The sequence below is a fragment of the Cladophialophora bantiana genome (genome assembly GCF_000835475.1).
Source record: "Cladophialophora bantiana CBS 173.52 unplaced genomic scaffold supercont1.10, whole genome shotgun sequence".
Classification (NCBI taxonomy): domain Eukaryota; kingdom Fungi; phylum Ascomycota; class Eurotiomycetes; order Chaetothyriales; family Herpotrichiellaceae; genus Cladophialophora; species Cladophialophora bantiana.
In genome coordinates, this window is record NW_015971584.1 from 1,174,986 (window position 1) to 1,196,466 (window position 21,481).

The 21,481-nt window shown below is 49.8% G+C and overlaps 6 protein-coding genes across 6 annotated transcripts; 3 read left to right on the plus strand and 3 right to left on the minus strand.

The window, feature by feature from the left end:
• Positions 1-638: 638 nt before the first annotated feature.
• Z519_07329 (uncharacterized protein) lies at positions 639-1,914 on the minus strand (the record flags this gene model as incomplete). The annotated part of the gene is made up of 3 exons (XM_016765064.1): positions 639-1,317; positions 1,369-1,545; positions 1,619-1,914. The coding sequence occupies 3 exons, from the start codon at positions 1,912-1,914 to the stop codon at positions 639-641; spliced, it is 1,152 nt and encodes a 383-aa protein (XP_016619014.1).
• A 2,030-nt stretch (positions 1,915-3,944) lies between these two features.
• Positions 3,945-7,332, plus strand: Z519_07330 (uncharacterized protein; the record flags this gene model as incomplete). The annotated part of the gene is made up of 4 exons (XM_016765065.1): positions 3,945-4,032; positions 4,083-4,356; positions 4,465-4,562; positions 4,613-7,332. The coding sequence occupies 4 exons, from the start codon at positions 3,945-3,947 to the stop codon at positions 7,330-7,332; spliced, it is 3,180 nt and encodes a 1,059-aa protein (XP_016619015.1).
• Positions 7,333-7,821: 489 nt separating this feature from the next.
• Z519_07331 (uncharacterized protein) lies at positions 7,822-10,755 on the plus strand (the record flags this gene model as incomplete). The annotated part of the gene is made up of 1 exon (XM_016765066.1): positions 7,822-10,755. One exon carries the CDS (start codon positions 7,822-7,824, stop codon positions 10,753-10,755), a length of 2,934 nt encoding a protein of 977 aa, XP_016619016.1.
• Positions 10,756-11,075: 320 nt separating this feature from the next.
• Positions 11,076-12,396, plus strand: Z519_07332 (uncharacterized protein; the record flags this gene model as incomplete). Its single annotated transcript, XM_016765067.1, has 3 exons — positions 11,076-11,275; positions 11,431-12,064; positions 12,151-12,396. 3 exons carry the CDS (start codon positions 11,076-11,078, stop codon positions 12,394-12,396), a joined length of 1,080 nt encoding a protein of 359 aa, XP_016619017.1.
• A 728-nt stretch (positions 12,397-13,124) lies between these two features.
• On the minus strand, positions 13,125-14,786 carry Z519_07333 (uncharacterized protein; the record flags this gene model as incomplete). Its single annotated transcript, XM_016765068.1, has 1 exon — positions 13,125-14,786. One exon carries the CDS (start codon positions 14,784-14,786, stop codon positions 13,125-13,127), a length of 1,662 nt encoding a protein of 553 aa, XP_016619018.1.
• An 898-nt stretch (positions 14,787-15,684) lies between these two features.
• On the minus strand, positions 15,685-16,576 carry Z519_07334 (uncharacterized protein; the record flags this gene model as incomplete). Its single annotated transcript, XM_016765069.1, has 3 exons — positions 15,685-16,113; positions 16,232-16,417; positions 16,481-16,576. 3 exons carry the CDS (start codon positions 16,574-16,576, stop codon positions 15,685-15,687), a joined length of 711 nt encoding a protein of 236 aa, XP_016619019.1.
• Between the last annotated feature and the right edge of the window lie 4,905 nt (positions 16,577-21,481).

Below are 21,481 nucleotides of genomic sequence, written 5' to 3' on the forward strand. Positions count from 1 at the left end.
AGTCCCTTAGAAGGAGGACACAATCAAGCAGAAAAATCTACTCTCGCTCTGTCTGCAACAAAGACGGTAACCGGAAGTGTAAATTTTCCTGGTCAGCCTTGTCAGCGGGTAACGGCCCCCACTTAGCCCGCCTGTCGGGGCTGTGCAGTCGCCTATTCAACATTATCGGGATACCCCTAAGCATTCCGAACATCCGTTGTACAATCAGTTGACTCTCGGGAATAGGTGTTGAGTGTTGAATATCAAGATCGGAATCGGCCTGGATATCTAACGGCCAACGCAAAAGAATACCTGGAAGTTCTGTGTGCCGATTTGTCGTATATTCCCTCATTCCTCTTACACAGTCAAATGGGAGAGCATATATAGACCCTGAGAGAGAGAGAGGGAGGGAGAGCTATACAGAGCCGCGTAGACAGCAGAATATATAGTTGTAGTTAGGAGCAGTGCTGATTATCCTTATCCATATGACAAAGCAGCGTTGGTTTAAATGCCGTTGAACGAGGCTTGGTCAAAAGGGGTTCGAACATGACAAGGCTGAAACCGCTGCCCAGAGGATTCATGCAATCTCTCCAGGCGCATTCCGCAGTGTAATAAATTCCTGCAGAGGGCTCAGAGCTGCATCCAAAATCCCGTGCTCCCTAAATAGCATATTTCTCAAGCGCAAACCAGTCGAATGTGCAGTGCGAGAACTGGTTTCTTCCGTTCATTTCGACGTCACGTACTGACACGTTCTGGTCAGATCTTTGCCAATTTTCCAGAACTTGATCATTGTCGTTGCCGGCGTCGTGTTGTTGTACCCCTTGCAAGCTCTCCGGCTGGATATCAGTGATATGTAAATCTCGGAAGGGAGTCGCGCCATCGCCTTGATAGGAAAGGAGGTGTAGGAGTGATGTGGGGTCTAGATTGCTTCGCTCGTCCGACATATGGTCACCCATCCTAATATTGGGGCCGACAGGGTTCGTATCCCTAGGGGTCGCTGGCGATGCTGCAAAGTCTGATGTAGCGAAGGCAGTCGTAGGACAACTTCCAGGCTGAGCAGGCAGAATCATAGCCCTGCTGATACGAAAATGATCGCTGCTGGTCATGCCACTTTGTTTTCTGAACACATGACGGACGTAGGCTTCAGCGATCTTTGTAAAGGTTTCCGCTACTCTTTCCAGTTTCACTGCAGAAGTGTGGTATTTTTGGAACTCGAGAAAATATAACACCGTTTGTCGGAGCACCTTCAAATCTTCAACACTGGTCTTCGAAGTCGGATTGGTGATGACTTCACCGAAAAGTACGAAGAAAGGAGTGAAAGGGGAATACAACTGCTGCCTGCAGAATGGTAAGCTTCAAGAAAGCACACACTACGAGATCAGACTATACCAGATAATGCCATTGAAAACTTCTTCAGAGTGAGCAACTAGCCTTTTCAAGAGCGATATGGCAGCTCTCGCAGAGCCAAGACATGTCTCATGACAAGGTTTGTCACCTCTTGTTAGGCAGACAACCAGGTGATGATATTGATAACTCAGAAAGCTGAATCCAAGCCTGATAGAGACCCTAGCCGGGTCAGTTGCATGGGCTAATTTGTGTGCATGGACTGACTCTATAGGTGACGTTAGTATCAATTCACCCTCGGGCGAGTTGTCCCACCTGTTGAACTACAGAGATCCACTCGTCGAGTTTCTTCTTGAGCTCTAAATGATGTCTTGACTCATGGCTGCCGAACAGATAGAAATCTGAAATATCGCTCATAATCATCGCAAGCTTTGTACATTGGATAAAATAGAATGCACCGAAGAATTCGACATTGGGTGGAAGATCGGGCCCAGCAGAAGAGTTTGCCAGATGGGGTCTGTACGTCGAAAGCTGTTGAGGAGAAGGGAGGTCAATTTTTCGGTATAATGCAGCAGGTAGCGCTGGCGGCATCCAAAGGAGAGTGACGGTGACTTGTCAATAATGAAAAGGCTCCAGAAAAGGAAGAGGTTGCGCGAATACACCTCGCTGTTCTTTGTCGCAGGCGTCGACGGAAGAGGAAGCTTGATCATCTGAGCCATCCGGCAAGCCTGGCTTGTAAGGTTCCAACTCAGGCTAGGCGTCACGAGATCTTGTCCGTGGACGGCGAAGATGGTTAATGCTTGTATGTTGAGTATGGTTGGGTCCATAAAGAGACTGGCCTCATCCGCAGCCAACCAAGCATTCCAGCGCAAATGAAAATTATATGCAGACAGCCGCTGGCTTTGTGTGGATGCCGTTGCAAGAATGGTGTTCAAGATCAACACCCAACCTCGCAGTTTCACTGAAGAGGGATGAAAGACTGAGTCAAACAACATTTCCTGGGGAGGCTGACTGATGAGGGGATATGCTCGGTCGATTGCAGCGAGAAAGTTATGAAGAGGTCAGCTCGAGCACTTTGAGCCCTGTGATACCAGGGTAGGCTCACATTGAACGAACAACTGTCCGACTGGCTCAGTTGGAACAAAGAAGGCTTCTCACTCTCGCCTCGTCATTCTTACCTCAGGTTTGATCTTGTCGTAGTCATAGGTGGAGTCTTTGAATTGGCTATAAAGATCAGAAAGCATGCCAGTACCTTGAATTGTGATATCTGCAAGGCTCTGGTGTATCTGATCACATTCTAGGATGTCCCATGTATGAGAGAAGGTTGAGGTAACGCTGGAGAGAGCGTCGTTGGCGAACTCTAGCCGCTGATCATGATCCGTTTGTGCATCTGAACGACCCTGAAAGGCTGCGAATCCCGGAGTAGGCGCTTGAGGCTGAATGGCTTCTTCTAAAACTGCATTTGTTGCTGCGGGTTCTCTGCGGGCAATCAGCCAAAGGGCGTAGTGAAGCTTCAGGTGTCGGCGCTACCTAAGTATCGGGCGCTGCTTGCTCTCGGATGGCTCCCGAGAATATATGCAATCACCCGTCCAGCAGCAGCAGTTTTTGCATTTGGGCTTCTCACGAGAACAGCAGAGCTGTCTTGTATGAGCAATGCACTAGAACGATGATCGTCGTCGAAGGCAGAAAATGCGAGCTGCCCTTCCAATCATTGTGACATCCACATGCCTTTTTCTTCCAACAGTAGTCGCACTAATAGGGTTAGTAAGGGTCCAAGATCGCTAGGTCCTCAACTTACAGCATATCGGCTCAGGCTCTTATTCTCAGCCATCTTTGTCAAAATCACATACACGTTCCTCAGAGCGGTATCCGCTGCAAATTCGGCGAGGAAAGGAACTGGTGCTGTGCATTTCGGAGCAGTAATGACATTCTATAGAGCCCAAAACAGATGGACGGAGATACCTTGCGGCGTCCCGAGGAACTTGAACCCGGTTCGCTCCCAGCACGACTAGGCTCCGACTGCTCCGACTGCCATTGGGCAGAATTGCTGGTAGTATGGATGGAAGTAAGGTATGAGAGCAAATAGGGAAAAAATTTCCCAGTCAGCGAAGCTTGTAAGCTACAACGCTCATACTATCGATTGTAGTTTTGCTCCAGGCCGTGGACATGAACATTGTTTTGACAGTTCCGAGGACTTCGGTAGGCGCAAGTGGCATTGATTGTAAACTTGGTCTGGGGATGCCGCTCAGGTGATGCCCGTTTGAATAGACAGAGGGGTGGCCGAGCCATTGCATGGTAGTTTTGAGCTGGGAGATTTGATGGCGCAAGATGTCTAACATGGAGGATCTCTTGAGCAGGGGCTGTAAGATGAATGTTGTTGTGCCTCGTAGAAGGCACAAAAGGCGCTAGTGAATGACTAGCGAGCTAGCACCAACTAGCTTCTGCGTCACCAAATTAGGAAATATAGGCGAACAAATCTTGTTACAGGCAATACGGGGGATTCTAAGCCGAAATCTTTTTGACGTAGCCAGCCGTCTGCGCAGTCCGGGGACGAAACACGATTCGTGGTCTGATCGCTTCGCCTCTAGCTCCGGGGATCCTTTCAACATTCAATATGTGTCATGGCTCTCTCCGATACACGAAACTATGTGCTTGCCATCGAAAATAACAAACTGGAAGCGGCCGAAATCGCAAAGTCGGCCGCACAGAGTAAGTCCGCAAATGCCTCGATCGGACCGGCTTATTGACTAACAGTCAAGAACTCGAGAGTCGCCAGACGACGTTGATTGAAGTCGTCCAGTCACTGGGCGAGTATCTCAACGACGAAGATGAAAAAATCCGCGCCAGAGCCGTCTCCTACTTAGTCGCCGTCATTTCCGCTTTGCCTGCGAAATACCTGTCCAGACAACAAATCCAGGTGCTTTGCCAGTTCTTCTGCGACCGCATCGAGGATGGAGGAGCAATTGAAGGCTTGTCGAAATTGCAGAGCCTCGAAAGATTTACAAATGAGATGGCTCAAACAGTTGTGAGAGCGTGAGTGCGGACCACCACACTACAGCCGTCCAGGGACTTGCCCAAAAGTGGTCCAAGGTTGGCTGGCAGCGAAGCTGTGCGGTCGGGCTTGGCTGACATGTTTGGTAGAATATTCGAGCATTTCACCGACTTGCAGACACGGAATCAGGCAGGCAGGTATCGGATCCTGCAGCTCCTGAACGAGCTCCTAGATCAACATCGGAAAGGTAGGATTGAGCGGGATCTATACACCGGATGTCCTACTAATCTATGGCAGCCGTAAGGGATATGAAGGATGAGTCCCTCCTTGGTATCACGGATCTAGTGGCAGGCGAAAAAGACCCCCGGAATCTGATGTTGATATTCTCCATGCTGAGGGTTCTCATGGTCGAATGGGACATCAGGGACCATGTCCAAACCATGTTCGACTCAGTATACGCCTACTTCCCAATCACATTCCGTCCACCTCCAACTGATCCTTACGGTATCACAGCTCAGGATCTGAAAGACAGACTGCGCGAATGTCTGTCTTCTACGGGAGTCCTTGCACCGTACACTTTTCCCAATATGTTGGATCGTCTCGATTCTACCTCTGCCACAGTGAAGAAGGATTGCTTGCAGACTATGACTGCCTGTGTTACAAACTACGACTCTGAAACACTCACCCAGTTCTCTATACCACTTTGGGATGCCGTCAAGTTTGAGGTACTGCAAGCCCAAGAGCCAGAGTTGGCCGAAGAAGCACTGCATGTCCTGAAAGGTATCGCAACGTGCTTATCTACCGCTGCCAATACCTCCCAAAACGCCATAACATCGCCCCTTCACCAATACTTGATGCCTATCAACAAAGAATGTCTGGAACATCTACAGGAGCCGGCAACACGGCAGTCAAAAGCTTCAGGGGACATCCTCAAAGCAGTGTCGTCAGCCTCAGTAGAAGCTTTCGAAATTGTGGTCCAGACTGTTGGACCAGCCCTCTTAGCCATTTACCAAACCTCGACGGGCTTAGTGCAACAGCGAGCGATCTTGGAGATTGCGAACCAGTTGTTCGACGCTGCCATCGAAGTATACGGGTCTTGGACTGCCCCAAGCCCCAAAAATCCTGAAGGAAGACAGAATCTTGTCGGACACTTCAAGGACAAATTTGTGGCCCTATATAGTCAGGCCTTGATGGGGACGGTCAAGGAAGAGGTTTCATTCCGGTTGACGGCTGCAAATGGGCTGCTGTTAGTCTCAAAGATGAACTCGGTGCTTACAGATGACGAAATCGGTCTTTTCGTCCAGTATTTCGATGATATTGTCCTCAAGGAAGAGTCCTACGGTCGAGACGAACTGAAAAGGAAAGCCATGGCAGCATTGGCCGAAATATCTCAATTCAAGCCTAATTTGATCTCCAACATCACATTCCCAGCTTTCATGGCACGCTTACCTGACTCTGAAGAAGGGGCACGTACTAGCGATCCCCGCTCTGTGCTTGAAGGACTAGCGGAGATCAGCCTCGAGAAGGAGTTGCTAGGGACTCTGATGAGACGTCTCCTGAATAAATTGGACATCCTTTTCAGCTCCAGTCAGGGACCGCCATTTCCTTACACTTGTGAAATCCTGGGCACGGTCCTCTACGTGTTGAATCGAAGGGTTTCAGAACAAAATGCTACATTGGATGCATATTTCGAACGCGTCGTCGTGACAATATCCCGAAGGATATCAGACGTCAACCAAGGTCCTCTGGCGAATGAGAACGTGCTGGACCTGCTCGGTCGAATTATGAACCTGATCGTCCGACACTCTTCGAAAGAGGCAACCCAACAGACCGCAGAAAGCTTCTACTCTTTGTTCAGCCATTCATCAAGTGGCGACATACCTCATAACCTAATTCTGTTAATCAGCCAGCCTACACGAACCATTTTGTCGACATGGCTTTTGGCAGCTGTTCCCAAGGGCACCAACTCTTCGTTACTTGCAAGAGACCAAGTATGCCAAAGTATCCAAAACTTGGTGTCATTTGCTTCAAATGCTCAAAGTCCAGCGGTCACTCAAAGCTGTCTTTCTCAAGTTGCCCTCTATGTCAACAAGCATATTTCAGCGGTTGACCTTGGGTTTGTTGACCGTCTGGTCTCACAGAAGTTGTTAGCGCTCAAGGACGAACCCATGGACGAGACCACACAACCCGACTTTGACATTCGTCTCCTCTTTTCTCTATTCAAGGCTCTGATACTCCGGCTTTCTCCGAGGACAAACGAGTATCTGACCCATCTCGTCGAGCTCCTGGACTCAAGGCAGTACCCTTACCAAGTTTCTCAGAGAGCAGCCAGGGGTTTCGCCACCATCCTAGCATCAGACGACATTTTGTCCACGCAGAATGGGGCACAAATTAGATTGCTCGCTCCTCAGCGTGTCTTCCAGACGCTCACGCCAATGATCTCCGACAAATTCAAAACATCACAGTCACCGTTTGAAAAAGAGAACTTTCTCGTAGCAATGAGTGGCATAATGGCGTCTGTTCCTTCGGAGATTGTGATGCCGGAACTTCCTACTCTACTACCCCTTCTCCTGCAATCTTTGGACATCACAGATCAAACGGTCAAGATTGCCACGTTGGGAACACTTGCAGTTGTTATAACGAACAACCCTTCTGCACTCGAAGAAAGCGGACATATCCCCGCATTAGTGAAGCGGCTCATCGCTGTGGCGACAGTGGCGAAATCTAAGGCAGACAACCTTCCGAAAGCAGCACCGCAAGGTAAGGGGTATGTGCCCTTGCCATCAGCTAACCTACCAAAAACCCGCCGGCTGGCAACACGTTGCCTCGCTTTAATGCCAAAATATATCTCAATAAGTGCATCACGAGCCAATCCTCTAATTGCACTCAAACGCGAAGTCCTGCGTGGTCTAACGAATATCTTGGACGATCCGAAGCGCGATGTAAGGAAGGAAGCTGTTGATGCCAGAGCAGCATGGCTGAGAGAAGTTGATGATGTAAATGATGACGATGCATAGACATGACCTTGTGGCGATAGAGTTACAGAAATGGGTCCATAGAACCAGCTGCAGATTAGAATAGAGAAGCAGAGTAAATAATCATGTCACATGTGAAGACCAGCCACGGAACGCCGCTCCAAGTGTCACCAGTTCAGAAGTATAGAGAGGTTGACGACAAGTGCCACTTGTCTGGTCGATAGCAACGGTACCCTTGCTCGCAGCCTTGCCAGATGTTGCTCGCCTCGCAAGGCAGATTACGTAAGGAGGTTTTTGCGGAGAAACAATTTTGCTCTTCGAGGGCGCAGGTGAAAGGCTGTCTTTGCCAACACCAGTCTTTCACGCCACGCTCTAGTGTCTTCTATCAGGAATTAGTGGCAGGTAGACACTCGAACAGAACATCGACAGCCAAAGCCTTGAGCTCTCGGCTGATGAAGCGCCTGAATCAAGCGCATACCTCATTGCCAGGTGAATCCCATTCCCACTAGAAATCACACCATCTTCTCCGACATGTCTGAACAGCGGTCCAGCGAAACTCGCATCAGGTCTCACAAGAGGAATCCTGCGCACCGCAGACACCGCGACCATGGCGACTTTGACGAACGATGGGGCGATGAAGAGGTTGTCGAGGCTGAAGACCAAGACGCAGAAGATTTTGTGGAATCCTCGTCCAAAAGGGTAAAACTTTCTGATGGCTCGGCATCACATCGATTGAGGAACCATACACCTCCGGAAACGGACCAAGAGAAAGCGCAGAGGGAAAGAGACAAAGACGCGAGAGAGCGAGATGAATTTGCACAGCGGTTGGCGAAACGGGATGAAGAGCGGGCAAAGAAGATTGTGGAAGACAGGTCCGCCGCCAAAGACAGTGCAACTGCCCAGCGAAGGGCATTGGCCAACGATGCAGCGGCAAGGGAGGCAGCAATGCCAGATCTCCGAATGCGCTCCAGGCAAGATTATCTAAAGAAGAGAGAGGCGGAGAAACTGGCTCTGTTGCGCAAGCAAGTCGCCGAGGAACAAGCGGAACTCCGAGATAACCCAGATTTGTCAAGGCGAGAAAAGGAGGAGTTTGCGCGCAACAAGGAAATCCTTCGCCTTGCTGAAGAGAGGTTGGCAATTGACGATCACCTCGACGGCTATGCTCTTCCTGAGGACTACATAACAGAAAAGGGCAAGATTGACAAACGCAAAAAGGAGCAAGCTTTATACCAACGTTATATCGATCGAGATGAGGCCGGCAGAGAACGATATGTTACGGAGCACGAGGAGTGGGAGAAAGAGCAGACTAGGAGGGCCGAAGCGCAGATCAAAAGAGCCGAGTATGTCGATGAGGGCGACTACAATTACGTCTTTGATGAGAGCCAGCAAATGAAATTCGTATTATCAGACACCTTGGAAGGAGACAAAGGCATGAGTAGGGAGCAGAGGGAGTTGCAGCAGAGGCTAAGCGCCGCCGAAGCAAAGGCCAAGAGCATTGAAGAAACGAGAAAGAGCTTGCCCATTTATCAATTCAGGGATCAGATCATCCAAGCAGTCAAAGATCATCAAGTCCTCATCATTGTGGGTGAAACGGGAAGCGGAAAGACGACGCAGCTCCCGCAGTACCTCCATGAAGCCGGCTTCACAAAAGGTGGCATGAAGATTGGGTGCACACAACCCCGCAGAGTAGCTGCTATGTCAGTCGCCGCAAGAGTAGCGGAGGAAATGGGCAAGCGTCTAGGAAACGAAGTCGGCTACGCTATTCGATTCGAGGACAACACCAGCGAGAAAACTGTTCTGAAGTATATGACGGATGGTATGCTGCTGAGGGAACTTCTCACGGACCCTGAGTTGTCTCAGTATTCGGCACTTATGATTGATGAGGCGCACGAACGAACCGTGAGTACGGATATTGCATGCGGGCTGCTGAAGGATATTGCTCGAGCGAGACCCGATCTTAAACTACTGATATCCTCCGCCACTATGGATGCGAGGAAATTTCAGAAATACTTCGACGATGCACCGATCTTCAACATTCCTGGGAGAAGATACGCAGTGGACATACATTATACCGCACAACCAGAAGCCAACTATCTGGCCGCAGCCATTACCACCGTTTTCCAAATCCACATTACCCAAGGGGCTGGAGATATACTCGTGTTTCTAACCGGGCAGGAGGAGATCGAAGCAATGGAGGCCAGTCTACAAGAGACCGCTCGGAAGCTTGGGAGCAAAATCAAGGAGATGATCATCTGCCCCATCTACGCCAACTTGCCAACAGATCTACAAGCCAAGATTTTTGAACCTACACCCCAAGGAGCAAGGAAGGTAGTCCTAGCCACCAATATTGCGGAAACATCATTGACTATCGATGGTATCGTCTATGTCATCGATCCAGGCTTCGTCAAAGAGAATCAGTACAATCCTCGGACTGGGATGGAATCTTTGGTCGTTGTCCCCTGTAGTCGGGCTTCAGCTGGTCAACGTGCTGGCCGTGCTGGCCGAGTTGGTCCGGGTAAATGCTTTCGACTTTATACAGCTCAAGCTTATAAGAATGAACTCGACGAAAACACAACTCCGGAAATACAGAGGACAAACCTTTCGGGCGTCATTCTCCTGCTGAAAAGTCTTGGGATCAACGACCTCCTCGACTTCGACTTTATGGATCCGCCTTCAACTGACACCATTGTCCGTGCTGTAGAGCAGCTGTACGCTCTCGGCGCTCTAAACAATGCGGGCGAGCTGACTAAGATCGGTCGTCAAATGGCGGAGTTCCCTACGGACCCCATGCTCGCACGAGCAATCCTCGCGGCAGACAAATATGGATGTGTAGAGGAGGTCCTCTCCATCATCGCAATGCTAGGGGAAGCATCAGCACTCTTTTTCCGACCCAAAGACAAGAAAATCCACGCCGATAGTGCTCGCGCCAGATTCACCAACAAGGACGGTGGCGACCACCTTTCGTTACTTAACATCTTTAATGAATGGGTTGATTCCGACTACAGTTATGTCTGGGCCAAGGAAAACTTTTTGCAGCAGCGAAGCTTGACCCGAGCGCGTGATGTTCGAGATCAACTGGCTAGGCTATGCGACCGGGTCGAGGTTGACGCCAGCAAGACTTCTGGCGGCGCATCAAACATTGAACCGATCCAGAAAGCCATCACTGCGGGCTTCTTCCCTCACTCAGCTCGACTCCAGCGGGACGGACAGAGTTACCGGACAGTCAAGAACGGGCAAGTCGTCTATGTTCACCCCTCAAGCGTCCTAATAGAGAGTCGGCCAAAGTGGGTGATCTATCATGAACTAGTGTTGACAAGCAAAGAGTACATGCGCAGTTGCATGCCCTTGAAGCCGGAATGGTTGATTGAAGTGGCGCCACATTATTACAAGAAGCAGGATTTGGAAAGCCTGGGCGTGGAGAGAAAAGTGCCCAGAGGCGAAGGGAAGGCTCAAAGTAAGATATGATAGACTGAGAGGTCATGCAAAATGACCAGACGTATTTACCATCAGGGTGGACAGCCCTTTCTCTTGAAGAACTCCCCAGTCGGGTGAATCTATCTTTGCTCCGCCCAGGTTCACTCTTCATTCACGGACGAGGCCTCAGCCTGGCTCTGGCAAACTCTGCAGCCTCGTCCCTGCCAAGCCCCCACACGTGCCGTCCCGCCATGCTTCTCTACCCTCAGAAGAAATTTTTATTTTGTCCCCTTTTCCCTCACCCGCCTGAACCGGAAATAATCACCATGTGAGTAAGCTAACTTTGATCTCGAAGACGACGTTTGTCAAACATGTCCCAAGACTCAGGACCAGCCCCCCTCACGAGCTGCAAAGTCATCCTCGCTGGCACTATCGCGAAGGGACTACTTGCAGAGGTTCAAGCCGGTTTGAAAGAACTCGATCGCAAGCCCCATTTGCTGGGAATACTGGCGAACAATGATCCTGCCGCCAAAGTGTACGCAGATTGGACAGAGAAGACGTGTCGTGAGAAGTAAGTCCTTTTTCGTCCTTTTCGCGACCCCCCCTTTCACGTCCAGCAAGGGAGAAAGGATATTCAGAGAACAAGAGCGAAATGTGCCCGACATTCAACCTGAGTCCTTTCCCCATCTTATTTTTCAGTGTCCTGACCTGGTGCCAATGACAAAGTGGCTTCTTGTACACCCTCCAACAAGCCGCCAAAGACTCGGTCGAAGAGGTTGTGCTCGCCGCCAATGCCAACCCAGCCTACGACGGCATCATAATCTACTACCCCATCTTCAACAACCGGGGCCAAGATCAGTACATACAGAATATCGTCTCCCTTTCAAAGGATGTCGAGGGTTTGAGTCATCAGTACATATTCAACATGTATCAGAATATCCGCTTTCTTGACGACGGACAGATGATGAAGAGTATCTTGCCCTGTACTCCGCTGGCGGTGATAAAGATCCTGGAGTACCTGCATATTTACAACACGATTTTGCCCTACGGTAATAGACTTTTCGGCCGCACGATCTGCGTAGTCAACCGCAGCGAAGTCGTCGGTCGTCCGCTCGCCGCTTTACTCGCCAACGATGGAGCGTGCGTGTATTCTGTCGACGTTACAGGTGTCCAGCAGTTCCACCGCGGAGCCGGGATACGCAAGAGGAAGCACGAAGTGGTGGAGATGGAAGGCTGGACCATCGAAAATTGTGCCCCTTTGTGCGACGTTGTCATAACGGGTGTCCCCGGCGAAGCTTACAAATTCCCGTGCCACGTGTTGAAGGACGGTGCAGTGTGTATCAATTTCTCGTCTGAGAAAGTAAGTCTTTTTCGCTACCTCTCCATCCCCAGGTCCCCCTCTGTGCAAAGCTCGAATATCAACCTCACTGCTGTTATTCCTCGTAGAACTTCCCTCCCGAAGTCAAAGAAAAGGCATCCATCTACGTCCCTGCCATTGGGAAAGTCACCATCGTCGTGCTCCTGCGGAACCTGCTGCGCATCGTACAGAATCGGCGGGCGCAGGTCGAGAGAGAGCAGCAATCCCAGTCTCAGACCTCGGCCCATGAAAGCTCCACGGAAGCGCAGGCCCGCAATACTGTCGCAACCGGACAGAAACTGGAAACGGTGACACTGAACGGTGTTGCAAGGTAACACCGCATTCTGGTGGTTAGGCTCTCGAGCTGGGTTTTACGGATCGCAATCTACATTCCGATGCACGACAACAGGATCATGGGACCTGGTCTATATTCCAAGCAAGGGTCAGGCGGGAGCACATCGTTCTTGTCCCCCCTAGATCGCGTATCACCTTCAGGCTCCAAGTTTTCCTTTTCTCAGCATATCCCAGCGAGACACAGTAACTCAGGGCTTCCAGGCCACGCGACAAGACACAGGAGCGCTGCCCGTCTCATGGTTGCTCTTGGCCTGACAAGGATTACCTAGCTCTGTGAGTGAGTATTTACTGCGTACGGCCCCCACAGACATCTCTATTCGCGAAGGTTGGAATGTCCGATATAGTGTTGCAGAAGGCCAAAATGGTCGAGCAATGGTCCCTCAAAATGAGCTTGTCCGCACCCACCATCAGCTCAACTCCCTTGACTTGATCTTAGCTTGGAAGCGACCCTCTCTGCATGAGTTGAACCACTCCAGGTGCTGTTCGGGGCGGATTGTGATCAATATCGACTAATAGAAGAATCAGTCCGAACAAGAATGAACAAAAGCACTTTCAAGATATAGCGAAGTCACGTTCTCGACTTGATTCAAAGGAGAGCAATAACCGATTCTTCGATAGCGTCCAAACAGACTTGGGCACCATCAGTCACAAGTAACCGTTGCTTCGGTTCGCTTTCGTCTAGAGTGGAAAAAAAACTGCCCCCCATGGTTCATGGCCCGTCCGCCTGCGAGAAACAACTTGCGGTCCACCCATCCCCAGAGCCTGGTCTCATGCCGTGCAATCGAAGTATATGGTCCAGAATGGACTGGCAATGCGACGCGGACTCGATTTCTGCTTTTCCCACAAGGTCGGAAAATCGCCGTATGAACCAGTTCTCGCTTTCAGTTGCTGAGACAGTGGGACTCGATATGGAATGTTCCACCATGGCCCCAGTCCACAGAAACCACAGCAAGAGCGGAAGTCGCCCAGAGTTATCTTGTTCTTCTGATGTGCCCAGCTGGGCAGCTTCATAAACCGTAAGTATCTGACGAAGCCTGCAAAGCATCACCGGATTCCACGTGAATAACCTCGTCTGCTCTGTCATGGAGATACTCTCAATCCCACCCAATTCACGGAGCCAGTATATTGCACAGAGGCTGGCAGAAGCCAGTTCAAGTTTCTGCAATACGGAGGACACTGTGATTCGATCACTTTGGCAAAGAATGGTTTGGACGTCGAGGTGTGCATAAAGGTTCATCAGTCTCCCAGCCGTCAATATGATTTTTGACATGGCATAAACCCAGGTCTGGGAAGTATCCAAAGGTGTGCGTCTGCGAATTCTCATTATGATATCGAGGGTCTCTTGAGCATCAAGGTACAGAGTACGGATGTCACCTTTCAGGTAGGAATCTAGGTTTTGGTCGGCCTCTGATCTCGATATCGGAAAGCGCGGAGAGACTTTCTCCCACAACGGTAAGAATTGTTTTTCGACCCACCCATTTGGACCGACGTCAATACATGTTCTCGAGAAGTTCATGGCAGCAAACTGAACTTCGAGATATATTACACTGATATAGTGGTGGAGGTTGAAGGATGGATCTGCAAAGAGTACGGCATGGTGCGTTGCAAAGATATCCTTCAGGGCCGTAACGTGCTGATAGAGGGCTCGTCTGTCTCCCAATGAACTATCGGCCAAGAGCAGGATCAAGACGGCACGGTAAAGTCGGAGAATGTTGATGCGAGGGGCAGTGGTCATGTATTCTTTCAGGGAAGCCACTCCCTTGTGCCGGAATTTGCGTGCTGCATCGAGATATTCTGGGCTGGATGTGAACATGTACCTGCTGGCGGCGATTCGTGACAGATAGCTGTGGATTGCGATGCTGTCATACAGATAGGCTTTGCTCTCGGTGATCCACGTTTCGGTGAACGCGGCTTGCCTAGGAACATTGTCTTTCGCTGCCATGCGCAGTTCGAGTTCCCTGACCGCAGGAACGACGCAGTCCCTCTCAAATCCGAGGAGCGAATTCGCTGTGGCTGTAAGCTGCTGAGGGAGAACATCGAAAGGGTCTGAGTTGCCGTTCAGCAGGACGACATCGAGTAACCGCGGTAGGCTGCGAACTGGGCTTGGTGGGGAAGGTATTTGAGCCGTTTCGGATGGATTGTCCTCTCGGATGGCGCGGCTGGGGGTGAATTTCTGAGGGTTGAATTGAGATTCAATGGTTTCGTGGAATCTGGATGATTCCCGAAGACGGCGAGCATCTTGTCCCTTCTTCCAACGACGATAGCCGTGGACATGGCGCGTTACCTGCTGGCGGTGTGGTAGAGTGCTCAAACTCGCTGCATCGACATTCACAAAGGAAAAAACCCCTTGGAACATCAAATCAGATGGCATTGTGGCAATGACGCCGAGTACGCTTTCGCAAGTCGACAAAAGACAACTCTTTCTCGAGATGACAAAATGAGGAGGAGGAAGGCAGAGAGATTGATCTTCTAAAGGCAGGACGCTACTTCTGATTCCCGAGGGCACTTACCGGAAAGAACGGACTCTGTGAGCAGCAATTGAAGCGGCGACAGCTTCACCGAAGGTTCGCTCCAGGGGGATGGACTTAAGGACTGACCAAGCCTCTTGGGCAGGTCTGTGCACATGGGCCACATTCGATCTCCAAGTTCGCTGGCACTCCCAGGTTGGGACATCATGACTGCCTTGGCTGGCTAATGTCATGACCCATTTGCCACTCGTCTGTTTTCTCACGGCCGGATGTGTTTGCGAAGAGAAGGGCGTGCTGTTTGTCCAATCATGCACCTCTTCTCTAAGGAGACGCCGCCAGGTGATTTGCATATTTGTGGAGATTATCAACCGGACGGCTTAGTCACCTGTCGCCTACTCGTACTTATATCCCAGGGACTGCAGGGCGATCTTGTGTACGCGAGTATCTCGGATCTATGTCTTCTGGAAGCAGGGAGGCGGGCTTCCGTCTCGCTTTTCGGGGGCCGCAGGACCCCCACTCAAGGTATTCAGGATGTGGAAGGTAAGGACTCCAATCAGAGCTTTTCATGTTTCAACGGGGATGGATTTTGATGCATTATCCGGCGCCTAGAGTGCACTATCTCGACGTTCAATGACTGCTCCAGGGAGCTTCCAACTGACAGAACACTTACACCAACAACTGCTGCTGGATTCCCTCCATAACACCAAAAACTGAAATCCGAAGAATTTCACGCTAGACCCTAGACACTATTGCCGGGAGCGTGGGGGCAAAGATGGACAAGGCTACATCCACTTTTCAAGCTTACGGTAGGTTCAGCAGGTCTTCAAATTCTGGGAGATTACTTGCTTCCAGCGAAGGCAGTTTGTCAAGTCCATTCCCGTCCGAGGCTAGGCTCTGAGAAAAGATCCTGCGACGGGTAGGCTGGGCGGATGTTGATGAGAATGAAAAAGCGTCAAATTGCTGGAAATCCGGAGTACGGGGCCTTTGGACTCGAAAAATCAAGTTGGCCATGTCTTGTTCAGAGTAAGCCGAGAAAGCTGCAATCTGTGCGTGGAGGTCTGCGACGCGCCCCTTCAACCTCATCACCACTTCGGATTGCTGCGAATATGAGACGAGCAGCCTCTGATGCTTCTCGCCAAGATCTTCTAAAGTTGACTTCAAACTGCGGAGGTGCTTCTCTTTGCGTTCACGAAAAGCACGCTGGGATGCGCGGTTTTGCGCTCGGCGACGCTGCAAGCCCCGTTTTGTTAGATTTCCGCTTGAGCCAGTCAAAAGAAGACAGCATCTTTTGAGAAACCCACAGGTACTCCGAGTGCCTCGACTTTGAAAGCATTGCGAGCTGACTTACCATCTTCGTGCTAGATTCGGCCGATAGCTCTGAATCTGTGGATGTGGATGTTGCCGGTTGATCTATGGTAGAGATTTCGACATCACTGATCATTTTCGATCCATTCTTTACGAGGCAGCTATCCCTGTCACCAAGGAACATGTCTGAGGCGTCCATATTGCCGAACTGATGGAAGTCATCCAATAACTATAACTGACTGTCAAACCCTGGTCTTCCCGGCATGACCCAAAGGCTGTTGCTTGGACTTACGTCGAGATTGTCAAACTCCCCCAGGTCTACAAGATACAGTTCTGAAGCTGCGAAACTCGAGCTATCTGAAGGGTTATCAATGCGGGGGACGTTCATGGCGGGCGTTGGTTTAGTTGTGGAGAGACCGAATGAGGATGTAAGGGTATGGTTTGAGGCTGGTACGAGGTGGCTTGGTTTGAGACGACGTTATGAAGACCGAAAAAAGCTTGAGGATCGAAACATGGGCTCAGCCAAACCGTGGTCGAGGACATGTCTTTACATAAGGTAGACATGGCCATTGTGAGAGGGGCTGTTGTTGACATGGTGTCACTTCTCGCACGATCTCTTTTACCAGTCTCGCCAGGAACCCTGCAGAAACATTGTTGGGGCCTTTTTCGAGTCAAGGCCAGCCAAGCCCTTGGCCCACTAGTCCCACTTGGGGGGCCATCAGGCCAATGGGAGAGAGGCTTTGCTCTACCAGATATGGAATAGTCATATTACATCGTAGGTAATAGTGGCACGCCCAGATCAATGCTCTGCAGGGCAAGAGGCGAAGTCCATGCGGCTTGCACAGAGGGTTCCAAATACCTCGTAGCTTCCATCGAGATGTGCTTGCACTTGCACACATGGAGCTAAAGGGCCACAGTTACTTAAATGCGTAGTAGTCAGCTTCGAGAGGTCCAGTGACCGCAAGGGCCACCCATTTAGAATCCCGGCCCTCTGGTGATTTGAAGACCAAGCCTAAACAACACTCACACCTGAAAAGCCGCAGATATTCGGTTCAGGCACCCTGCCAAAGAAGCCTAACCTATGACATGGTCGAGGGTAGTGGATTATGGTGGAACAGAGACAAGGTAAGCGTTCGAAGATGGCCTTGTTCACTTGTTACGGTAAGGATTAAGAGCAACTTGTCCAAGATAGGAAAGCACAACGTCATATTATGCAAACCACACGGGCCCCTCCACCGAAGTCCAAGAAATGCAAAATTGTATCCACTACAAGTAGATGGTAGTGCTCGATCAGCAATATTGCTGTGTTATGATGGCGTATCTCGAGGGTGAATGACAAAGCATCAAGCTTAACAATGCTTGACAAAGCGGAAACTGTTCTAGACTAAATTGTCAAGGAGAGCCTGGCAACCTCCTCAATAGACTCTCGGTGAGTCGTCTTGAACTCTCTTTGGTGAAAAGCTGAGGAATAAGTGGAACGTTTCTAGCCAAATATGTTGTAATCCACTTCAATGTTTCACCCAATGATCAAGAGTGCTAACAGCCCTCATGTTTACGAGGTTGGTACGGCATGTTGTAAAGACTTGATGCAATAATGCGTAGCAATCGACAATATGGAAAGGCTGAGGGCGTTGAGGTCGTCTAACTCAGCCAACGCAATTTGATCTTGTTCCACATCCCAGGGAAACCCCAAAGCTTAGCTGGAAGACTCTTCGGCAACCTGAGGTCGGTCTGTATAGTCGGTCTGATAGTGCTGTTCTTATGTGCACGCAATTATTCAACGTAATTGTTAGTAGGATTTTGACCCGGTAATATTTTCAGCACCGCTCTTACTTTGCGCAAAAACGATAATAGGATGGATCATGAATATCGACGAAGCGAACTCCGAAAGAGAACTAAGCATCTACTTTCGAGAGGGTACTCAGATCGGATTGTCACTGTAGTCGTAGACTCATTACTATTCTAGGCCCATACGTTCGTCGAAAATGACAATAAGGGTCGCGCCCGCGAGCTATACAATGAAATGCTATAAGAGCCAGATATTCATTTCTTATAATAAGTGAAAGGACATTTTATGCTTGCTGCGCTTGCCAACGTCCCTCCTGTGGTAGCAATGCTTTTTAACAAGGTAGACAAGTTCTATACCCAGCTATACCAGAGCAGGGGGGATTGTGAGGAACAGGAAATCCTAATACACCGATCGATGATGAACGATGGAAAAAAGGATCTGAGTTCAGATGGCGAAAATATCACCTATTTTTCTCTCAGTAATTAACGGGCGAGAGGAGAGTCAAGGCCATACCTCACATATTTCGCTCTCTCTGAAAAGCCCATTTCGCAGCGAAACACTGTGCTGGAACACATCTGAATGCCAAAATATAATCAGACCAGGCATTTTGGACTCCATGAGGGTGTTTGGCAGTCTTAATTTCTCCTCCACTAAGCACGCCTAACTCGTTAGATGGACCCTCAAAAATATTGCGTCTCCGTGACCGTTCCACGCTCATGATCGCGACCAGACAGCGTAGACCTTGTGATAATCTCCATTTGTGCGCATGAAACAATATCCATGGCGCGTCGTCACTGAATGATATTCATACAGAAGGTTAAGAGTCCTCGTAATGATTTTTGAAGACTCGTTGTCGAGAGGACTTTTTGATCCCGCACATATTGAGACCCGTGTAACGTTTGCATGATGCCCAAGCAGAATAAAGAAATCCGAGGTCGTCGCTAGAGGGACTGTGAGGGTTGTCAGAGATCCGATTGATCCTCTTGTCTACGAGTACAAGAGCACGTGTTAAAAATATATAGCTCTTTATTGTTACGAGTTCAATTTTCTTTTTCGTTGCATTTCTTGAAGGTAAAAATGGCCTAGGGCGACTTTCCCTTTCCTGCGTAGAGAGGCGATAGGAATTCCATTGTGGCCCCGTTGAACTGAGTGTTGCAACAGCATCATACAATGTCAATCTGAAAAATATTTCGCGATATTAACCTCGTAGACATAGTATTTGCTTACGGAGATGCAAGCGCAACTTGTGCAGCTCGTGCAGACGGAAGATGAGGTGACAGGTGGCTCTTTGTTCAATCTTCATTGTCCGGGAGATTGAGAACGACCGGTTCTTGACATGTCGACTCCTTCACCCCATCATCTGCACCAAACGTCGATACAGGGAGTGATTGATCTATTTGCGCCGGATTCAGGGCCGAGTTCTGAGCAACGACGCCGGGCAAGTCGTGTTTTCACGGCACTCACATTCCTCGAAACGTGTGAACCGCTGCAAAATCACAGGCAGCACATACACGTCACCGTCGTTTCGACTCACCTACCGTGGTGTTATATATCACGCTCGTGTGACCGTGACGAGGTGACGGGGCGCGCTGCCTAACAAGGTACTTAGATATCAGACGATGAGAGAATTACATTAATGAAACTAATATATTTACATCATTAGAGGTAATATATATTATCTCTTCAATTAATGACACTCGCGGGTGAGCAATAGAAGTTCGTATATTCAGTACCTCCCACTTAATACGGATATAAGATTCTCTAAATGCATCACTAATACAATGATACATAGAGTACGGAATACGACATCCAGAACCGGAACGATGTTTTTTTGTTTCTTTTCTTGGTTTCCCCAGAATACTTTTTCGGGTATTCATGTGGTATTAGGGATACCATGACACGAATCTGCCGCTTAGTCATGCTCAGACGAGAATATACATCATGACCGATTAGGCATAGCACAATCGGCTGACATTGTACCTTTCCGTGGGGAGAAAGTTGCAGTGTGTGAATGTGTCATCAAAGGGGGGCTGGTTTCGGAACGACTGTATTACTTCATCGCGATACAGATACCTTTCATGAATGCCATATCATGCTAGGAGCCTTATCCTTTACCGGGTACCCAGTAATCGAGTCGGGGGCCCTGTAGTCGACACCCGAGACTTGGTCATCCAGAGTACAGAGATCTCAGATGAAGACCCAACCCAGGCCAGTCAAATGAGTTCAGCCTTGTGGACTTTCCCGTATCGTGACAATGACAGGGCATCGATCTGTCTACTTAGTAAATATTTGCGGACTTTCTCCCAGTTGAAAGGTCTTTTCCACTTACCGGGTACATATTTGGACCCCCGAACGACTGCTATCCACCATGACAAACCCCTGAAGCAAGCAGAGGGCGAACGATAGTGGAGTCTTTGAGGGGGCGGACGAGGCTTGGCAGGAGAATCTACTGTACTGGTACCGTAGCACATCAGTCGGCAGCTAAAATGAATACTTGACCCACAACAACGCAGCAACCAAGTCAAATCGCGGAAGAACCGCAATTCTCCGCCTCGGCCACATACTTGGGGATAGGGTTGGCAGTGGTGCCGGCACTGAAAACTTCAAAATGTCGCCTCTGAAGGAAAAATTTGACCCGCAGGACCATTCCCAAGAAAGAACGCCATGCCGGATACTCGATTGGATGTTGAAGGAAAGGGGAAACAGGGGTGCGTTCGACAAGAGGCAGGGATGTGTGACAACACACCCTGTGACCTAGCTTGTGTTCCACCGCTGAGAAACGAGATGGCAATCGGACGGGCGCAGTGCAAGGAGTGTGATATCCAGGGACTTGTTCGCTGGACGTGGCCGTCGACGGCGGGACTTTGGCGCTGCACCATTTTGACCATTTGAGCATTTTCTCTTCTGGCAATTTTCTGGAAAGCCCGAGAAACCCCATGCATCGTTGTTTTCACTTCATCCGGGACAAGCCGTGACTGGACGGCCTTGTCTCAGTTCTATCATTTCCCCCGCCCATCAGAGGGACTCCAGTATCAAATAGCAAGATGCTTCCAGTTAAAGCATGACCAGGCGAACGGAGCACGACAGAGCACCACGTCGATCCTCACAACTCGGCCCGCTTTCGAACCATAGAAGAAGGAGAAATGAAAGGCGCCAGGTACCGGTCCTACTGTCGAAAGGGAATCTCGAACATCTCTTAAAAAATCACGGTCTCCGAGAGTCATGCCAGCGTGAATGCCATTCATCCACGAGCCGGAGCCCAAACCATTCATCTACGGGCCTCGATGCCAACGGCCCACGAAGTTGCCAGTGGCATACCGGATAGGAGCAAAGAAAAAAATTCGAAAGAGGGAACCGTCACAAAACACCAGTAAGTGGCTCGTCCGAGGCGGCTTCCGATCGGATAATTGCAAGATCCCAAAGTTAGGTTCGGATGCGCGCCATGTCTATGCCATGTCTAGCTAGATGCAACAGAAGCCATGTATAAGACGATACCCACACCCC